The 8,647-nt window shown below is 46.1% G+C and overlaps 1 protein-coding gene across 1 annotated transcript in view; it reads right to left on the bottom strand.

Annotated features, from left to right (window-relative positions):
• The window catches only part of OSBPL11 (oxysterol binding protein like 11), an 18,704-nt gene extending 10,057 nt beyond the window's left edge, over positions 1-8,647 (bottom strand). Inside the window, exons 1-6 of the mRNA XM_072417888.1 lie at positions 7,944-8,647; positions 3,892-3,960; positions 3,250-3,425; positions 2,354-2,433; positions 2,011-2,196; positions 623-824 (exon numbers count right to left, since the gene is read on the bottom strand). Of these exons, the coding sequence (XP_072273989.1) occupies positions 623-824; positions 2,011-2,196; positions 2,354-2,433; positions 3,250-3,425; positions 3,892-3,960; positions 7,944-8,065 (835 nt within the window). The 5' untranslated portion in view covers positions 8,066-8,647. The remainder of the gene's footprint in view (positions 1-622; positions 825-2,010; positions 2,197-2,353; positions 2,434-3,249; positions 3,426-3,891; positions 3,961-7,943) is intronic.

Raw genomic sequence — 8,647 nt, forward strand, 5'->3', positions numbered from 1 at the left:
GGGGGGGGATTGGATGAAAAGATTTAGCTGATCCATCAAATTCACCCCAAAGGTGTTCAGTGGGGATGAGGTCAGGGTTCTGTGCAGGACACTCAAATTCCTCCTCAATAAACTGGTGACCCTATATCTTTACGGAGGGGGCTTTGTACCTCGGGGCACAGTCATGGGGGGGCAGAAAAAGGTCTTCACAAAACTGTGAGCACAAGGCCGGAAGAGCACAATTGTCTACAATGTCTTTGTATGATGGATGATTACCAGGACCCTTCACTGGGGACACATGAACCCCAATATTTGGAGAAGGAGCTGCAGGCTTTTGGCTATATAGTGTACCCTGAACTTCCAAGTATCAGAGCACATAAACCATTAATCAATGAAGCACACTGGCCTTATGAGATCTATAGAAGGTCGGATCAATATGAAATACAAATCGTATTCGCAGTAGAGTGGAGGGGAAGCAAACTGCAGGATTTTAACACACAAAGAGAAATCAGTGCAGCAGAAGTACAGCTGACATTTATATTGAGATCCACGTACACTGATAATACAAATACTGTGTACTCTATGTTTTACAGAGCTATTTCCAGGCTGAACCTCTGAAGCGGGATAGATAAGTTGTACTCACCCACTGGCAGGGTGCTCTTCTGTAAGGCTGTGTGTTGCTGGTGTAGCATATGGAAGCAATCATTTAGGCAGTTCAGTGTGGCCATGGAAGTGGCTTTCAGCATGAGGAGGTCTTGGTCCAGAGCGCTTAACTGGCCACTGGAGGGCAGACCTTCAATTGTACGCATGAGGTCCCTCTGCTGACTCTCCGCCCGACTCATCATCTGGTTGGGGGTGAAGGGGATATAAGGTAGTCACAAGTGAACAGAGAGGGAAGAAGAGATAAAAACATTAGGTGACTTAATCATAAATACATCAGTTCTGCTTTCATTTTATGGGTCCCTAGGAGCAGATGACTACAGAATAAATAAAGAAGAACACAGCTTACTGTATTAAGTGAACCTAGGAATCCCTCATAATGGGCAGAGCAGGTGTAAAGACTCAGGAACCCAACATAGGGATGGAGAAAGCCCCTCATAATGGGAACAGCAGGTATAAAGACCCAGGAACACAATGCAGGGATGGTGGGAGCCCCTCATAATGGGCACAGCAGATGTACAGAACTGGAAAATCAAAGCAGGGATGTCAGGAGTTCCTTATAATGGGCACAGCTGTTGTACAGAACCGGGAACTAGGAAGAGGATCCCCAATAGAAACCATAGAAAATAAAATAAAAACAATCAGGGATCAACTCTCCAAAAGCCGCCAAACGCAAAATTATCAACTTAGGGTTTCCTGCCATTTCTTGCAGTGTATTCTGTTAGTACCCGCATGATATATGTCTCACCCTTCTATTACCTGGCACTCACTTATATTTCTAGGTCAGTATGGAGGGTGTCTGATTACCAGATCATTCAACACATCCCCGGACAATCAGTCCGATCACGTCTACATTACACATTTTCCACATACACTCTGTATCCTCGGTATGAGATCATGTGACCGAACCTGGTGCCACTTTCCAGACAAACTACACAATGTGTAAAACAGAATGCAACAATAATGTACTGACACTCATAACTGGAATATACATTGCAGTGTTCAAACCCTGGCATTTTTTTAGGCCGGTAGGGAAGAAATTGTAGTTGGGTGGCAGCCCGTTTTGTGATCCAACTCTTCAGTAACCACCCAAAAGCAGCCGGGTGGTACGCCCAGCTAAAAGGAGCTGGGAAGAACACTACATTGTATACACCCGATTCTCTGCTCACTTACATATAACTGCATCAGTCAAATTTTAAATAATGATTTATGTTTATCTACAGTGGTGGATGCAGAACAGAAAAAGCTATTTGTTGCAATCACAACAAATAAAATCCATTCAATTGGGTAAGGTGACCCTGTGATTGGTATTAGTTCAGTCCCCCTGTAGAAGGGAGGACAGCTCTGGGATGTAACAAAGTCATCACTCACATCTCTGACTTCTCCCAAGTGGTCTGGCTGTAATATCAGGGCCTTGCGGTTGGCGGGCAATGCTCGGTGATGACCAATGTTAAAGAAAGATGCTGCATTCTGACTGGGCCGCCGCTGGGAGCCCGGAGAGTTTCCACTGCCCTGGGAAGCTAAGGAGAAGCTGCGAGACTTCAGAGGAGGATTATTCTGCAAAGCAGAAGAGAAATGAGGATTAGAATGGGGTTACTTCTAATACAAAGATGGGCTGGTGTGAAGGGAAACAATCAGCAATCATCATTCACAGATCTGACACCCCTAATGCAGCACATGTAGAGTTTATAGAATACATTTGTATTTTCTCTACCTTTCCAATGGCCTCTGTGTGGTGCTGGGTGCAGATCTGCAGCCGGCTCACCCAGTGCTGGCGCTCCTTGGCATCGCTAGCTGAAAGGAAAGCAAAGGAGGGAAAGTTAGACTTAAATGGTGCAGAGAACACAGCAATGATCCTGCAAGGGCAGCATACACCCCGCAAACAGTGATCAGACAACAGCTCAGTGACCATTGTACTGCATTGTATTTCAGCACCAACCATGCCTATTCAGGTGACTGATCTCCTGCCCACAGCTCCACCCCAGAACTCGTATTTATTGTCCGGTAAATCGCTTACCCAGGTAAGCAGGTCTGGTGTTGGTATGCAATGCGATATTTTTCCCACAGCTGTCATTTGTCAGAAAACAACAATCATTCAAAAATCTCAATACAAACCATTTAGGAAAAAGCAGCAGATTTCCTTCTATTTGTAATACTACATTCATACTGACTCCTCTCATCCAGAAGAGAGTAATGCTGCAGGAAGCCAGGAATAGGTGGTAAGTAACCCTCTATAATCAGACAAGCTCCAACCTGCAAGCTACATGGAACTTCTAAACGAACCGTTGTAAAAGCTTGGAGCCTCCACAAAAAACAGACTCATTCATTTTAATTTAAAATATATTTTACAAGGCTCTGTAAGCGTTTGCAGACTGACCATGCCCTGACTCCTGTTTGTCATTGAAACTATCTGCATGTCATTCCTTCTGAACACACAACACTTCACATTAGCCATGCCTCAAAAATGGTTTGGATTTATCCCCAAATTTATTTCCACCCGGGTACAATTTCATGTGACCAGGCTGGGAAAAACTATGAGAGAACGCTTCATCTGGACGAAATATCCGCTGGGTGGCTGACATGTGGCCTCTGACGCTGCAGATTTCCTACCTCTCAGTTTGTAGAGTTCTCCGCTCGCTGCATTCACTGTGAAGGTATGAGAGTCTTCATCGCTGGGGGAGATCACAGCCCCAGCTAGCTGCACGGTACCCCTCGGCTTCTGATTCTTTGACTGCTCATTAACAAAATACTCCAGCAGGCCGGCTTCATTATTCAGGACAAAAAATCTGGAAAGAAGCAGGAAAAGGAGGTGTTACTGGTATCCTTAATCATTCTTTATCCTTTCAACATGCTGCAAAATGAAATAACTTCAGAATGATTCCTTTCTATCCAGCACTCCCAGGAGTCAGCCTGCCCGAGCTCCTCCGCTGGGTTTCCAATTAGTCAGGAAAGGCTTCAGATCTGAATAATCAAATTCTACAAAACAATCCTTTCCAGGGAGAGCCAATGCTGACTTAGATTATTGGGAAAGTAATTAGGTCATACAAGTCTGAGGATTCACCTAACAGTAACTGAAGTATACAGGGATTTGTTCCTGTCATATGTTCAATATTTGGTGACACACCACTCAGATCTCTCGGCAGCCTCCACAGAATTACACATTGCATTCTAATATTAGCCGTACTCCACCACCCGCTGTGCAGAATTCAGGGACAATCAGGTAAGTGCAGAGTGCTCCCTGCTGGAACCTACCTGAACTGCCAGCCAGTCACCAGGTTGGTGTACTTCATCAGATAGCCACAGATGTTCTCCATGTGGTCACTGCCAGAGAAAACAGCCAGTTAGAAGAGAGAAACAACATCACATCCAACCCACATATACGGGACTCTTTATCATATGATGGTCAGCATATTACATCGCTGTCATGACATCACACAAGCCAGTGCTTGTTATGTCTCATCATTGTCATGACATCACACAACCCTGGATTGGTATATGACATCACTGTCATGACATCACACAACCCTGGATTGTTATATTGCATCATTGTCATGACATCACACAACCCTGGATTGTCTTACCGCATCAGTGTCCTGAAATCACACAATCCTAGATTGTTATATCGTTTTACTGTCATGACATCACACAACCCTGAATTGTTATATCGTATTATTGTCATGACATCACACAACCCTGGGCTTGTTAAATACCATCATTGTTATGACATCACACAACCCTGGATTGTTATATGGTATCATTGTCATTACATCACATAACCCTGGGCTTGTTATGTCGCACCTACAATGCACCTTGGCCAGTCCAAATTGAACGGTTGTGAATGATTGATTCATATAATGTTTTTCAACTATATATGGGCACTGTATACACCAAAAGCGGAACATTCACACATTTTTACACTAGGGCTGCCATATTACTAATCTCCTGGCTTTAAAGCCTCCAGTTTCACTGCCCAGTGACAGTGCACAGACATGTCAGAGCTCCTCCTCTGTATTTCTTTAAGTGTTTGAGGCCAAAACATCATCATGGAAGCCAGGAAATCAGCATTCTGTCTGTCCTCATAACCCTCCTATGGTGGGGAAACACCAGCAAGTGCAGGGCGTAGCGTCTTTATATAGAAGCCAGCTGGGGGGATTTATGGGTTGGATACACTGATAGCCCCAAAGTTGTTTTTATGCATTTTAGGCTTTCTGAAAATTTTTGACTTTTATAGAAAAGTTTTTCCATAGCACAATCTGAATGCTAAAGGGATCTGAAATTAAACTGAACCGCATCCTGATCACATGATGAGTGCATACAAACGTGCTGCAGCTACAAGTTTGCTTGAATTCCATTACAGAAACCAAAGTGGAGTGTAAAAAGTGGCATAAAACCCAGGCAGGCCAACGCTGATCTATACTGAGGGAAACCTTCATCTACAATGCCCCCTGCTGTACTTCTTGGGGGGTTTAGTGTCTGTACAGGTCTGCAATTGGCTTCCTGGCACCTGAATTGATTTTGTGCACAATGGCTGCACCAATGAGGCTGCAAACACCCTACATACTGCCAGGAACATTCACTGCAGGGCACAGAAATGTAAGGTGACAGCTCTTCCTGGGCCAGATGTCTGCATGGAAACCAAGAGAGACTTCCAGGTAGAGTTCTTTACAGAGACAGTGCTGTGATTGTGAAATCACAGCAAAGGCTGGTCAGCTGAACCAGAATGGGATGAGGGATCACATGACCAACAGTTCTCTGACTCCTCACATGATCCAGCAATCAGCTTTTTGCTGAACATGCAAAAAATTCACCCAACCCACCCTTTTCTTCTGTGCCATACAACTCAACCACAGAGAGAGGATAATCTGTTATTTTTCAACCTGGGGTTTTATTGCCCCCCTTTCCCCTGGGATTTCTGCCTCCATCTGCAAAGCCTGAAATACAAACTGTTCTTGTTATTCCCCCCAACTAAACATTTGGAAGATTATTTGGTTGTTGGTTTCCCCTGAACAGTCCCACTGACCCCATGCTGCTGGTGGTATTGCTCAGGGTTGGTAAGCGCCGTTGTGCAGCAGCTGGAAGATAAAGTGGAATAAGGGTGGTGATGGGTCATGTGACCTCTGATAAGGTGACCTTTCGTCAGGTGACAATCCTCTGGCAGTTTATTATTTCCCCTTCGGTCTGGTAATGAATGATTGATGCTTGCAGACCACACAGAACGTCCACGGCCGGTCAAATAACGGGTTAAATATTAATGGAGTCTGCAGTGGCGGACAGAGTGGCGTCTCCCCTACCTGAACCAAATAAAAGCCAGGAAGCAATCAGATGGCTGTGCAAGGCACATGACACTGAAGGAGTCAGAGAGAACCTGTCATGTAGAATGTAATATAATGGGGCCCAAATACGGTATAGGGTGGGGGGTGCACACCTGGGAACAACCCAAACCTGCTTACATAAACCTTGATTTAGACCGGCAAATATTTGGGGTACAAAAAATAAATCATGTAAATATAAACCAAAAATGAGAGAAGACAACCAGAATCCCACCATCTGCACAAGGACTACAAGTCTCATCATACCCTGCACGCTAGGGTTTGTAGACCACAGCCAGACCAGTAGTTCCCTCCCCTCAGTTCTACCCCAAACAGTGATAGCTCCAGGGGCAAATCCTAGCCTGGGGCTCTACACAGACAGGGTCAGATATAGGGGTATTTGTGCATTGGGGGTAATCCTCACACACCTCGGGCAGAACTTACCCTCCTGGGGGCACTCTGCAGACAGTGCCATATATTGGGGCAATTTTATCTCATTAGTTAAATGGGATGGAAAATGTACCCCTGAACAACTCTGCAGACAGCACTATTGGGGCAGTATTTTCCACAGGGCACTACCTAGACAGGGTCAGATATTGGGGTAGTTCTATCTCAGGGCACTTCATAAAAGGAGCTGTCTATAGGGGCAGTTGGACATTGGAAGCTATGAGTGGAGATCTACCCTCTGGTACATACAAAGCTGGTTACAGGGGCAGTTGTCCCTGCAACCCTGGCTATCGGGGCATTACAACCATGGGTAGGACTCTGGATATAGTAGGCTGGAGGAGCAGTTGTACCCCCACTGCACTCTCTATGCTGAGATTCTATTTCAGAATTCAGAAGAAACAGAATGTGAGAAACAAGGCATAAGGAATGTTTGTATTGCTGGAGTCACTGATCGTCTGATTGGCTGTCCTGGAGATGTTTGTTTGCTCCGATCTCTATAGGGACTTCAGCACACATGGAGCTCCCAGGAGAAGTAATTGCCCTGGAAAGATGGCAGTGGTAAAGAGAACCTGTCATACTGCAAACACACAGATAGATTCCACCCAAAACCACAATTCACTTTTGGGGCCCTCAGATTTCTAGATAATAATTCTCCCTCATAGTGTCAGATGTGGGATGGGCAGGCACATGAGGAGCCAGCAGGTGAAACGTAATTTAAGGAAAAAAAGGACAAACAAGGAAGTGTTTGTTCCTCCTTCAAATAATGGAACAAACAGGGCCCCCTAAAAAAACACAGGGCCCCAACACAGAGAATGTGAAGTGTCCACCCCCAGAGGCTTTTATTTGCTTTAACTGAGTTTTGCATTCCCAACCAAGCCGATGGTAAGGCAAAACTGGCATGAAGCGGGTAAAATTCAGGTCAGGCTCACCGCACCAATAACATGGCTCATACGTGTAGCAGAGCTCCGCCTCCTTCAGGTGAGAACACACCACTCCTCTATTCTGTACCGGCTGAAACACAGGTGGGAGGGGTGGGTTTTAATATAAAATGTCCCTGCTGGGGATATTTGCCTGATATCTTTGTCTCAGTGACCACAGTCAGAGTAAATCCAACATTTTTAGATGTCAGCAGAGCAATAGGCGAGTAAAACTCCAGCAGGTGTGACAGGAAGTGAAGAAAACTTTTCTTAGTGGGGTACAAGCAGGAAAATCAACTGATGGGGTTTAACCCTTTCCAGCCCCATACATTGCTGATGAATTCACCGGTGTGGTTACCCTGCACCTCATAAAATGCCAGTTCACAGGCTGATTTATCAGCTCCATCATTTCTTCCAATCACTGAGATGGAATAAGAATGAAGATCTGGCATAAAGATTGAGTACTGAAGCCAAGGGATGAGGGAGGCACCTAATGCAGGGATTGTGGCCCCTCTGTCCCCCCTTTCCGCAGACCATACGACCGGCTGGACTGACATGCCTGAATAGTGTGATCACCTGGGGGTCCCCATTATCTGCACCTCCTCCCCTGGGATACACCGCTCCCCCTCACCTGTACTGCCAGGCCTTGCTGACTCCTCGGGGGGCCCCACGGTTGTTGTGTGGACTGGGAGCCGTGTCCAGCTTGTTGTCACTGTCAGAGACCCTCATGGCGGTGGACGTGTCACTCTGCATTTTGGGGTCACCGGGGCTCTTCTCTCTCTGACCAGGGTCACTCTTCTAGCAGAAACATGAGGTGTCACTCAGGATGCCAATGTCCTGCACTCTGTGGCGGTGTGACAGAAGAGGTGACAGTCTTATAGTCAGTGTGGGGGGGGGGTGGCACGTATATGGGTGGAGGGGAGGGCAGTGACCCCCACCACAAATATCCACAAAGGGGTCACTATACAGTGAGCCCAAGTATAGGGGGTCACCAAACAATATACAGGGGGGTAACTATAGGGGGGATAAACAGATGAGGGGTGTATCCTATAGGAAGTGACATCAGGGGGTAACTATAGAGGAATGTATAGATGAGGGGTTTTGGGGGGGGGGGGGGATAAATAATTGCAAGGTCTGTGAATGTGGTGGGGTCAGTATTGGGGTATTTACATGAAGGGCTGGTAATGACAGGGAAAGGACACTATAGGGTGATATATGGCTATGGGGTGTCTATGTAGAGGGGTTCCCCCCAGCCTCCGTTCCTCGCTCTCAGCTTCGGTTCTCCGTTCTCCCCATGACTCCTCCGCAGATTTCCCCGGGATGGGCCAGTGAACT

This window comes from Pyxicephalus adspersus, chromosome 7 (genome assembly GCF_032062135.1).
Source record: "Pyxicephalus adspersus chromosome 7, UCB_Pads_2.0, whole genome shotgun sequence".
NCBI classification, from domain to species: domain Eukaryota; kingdom Metazoa; phylum Chordata; class Amphibia; order Anura; family Pyxicephalidae; genus Pyxicephalus; species Pyxicephalus adspersus.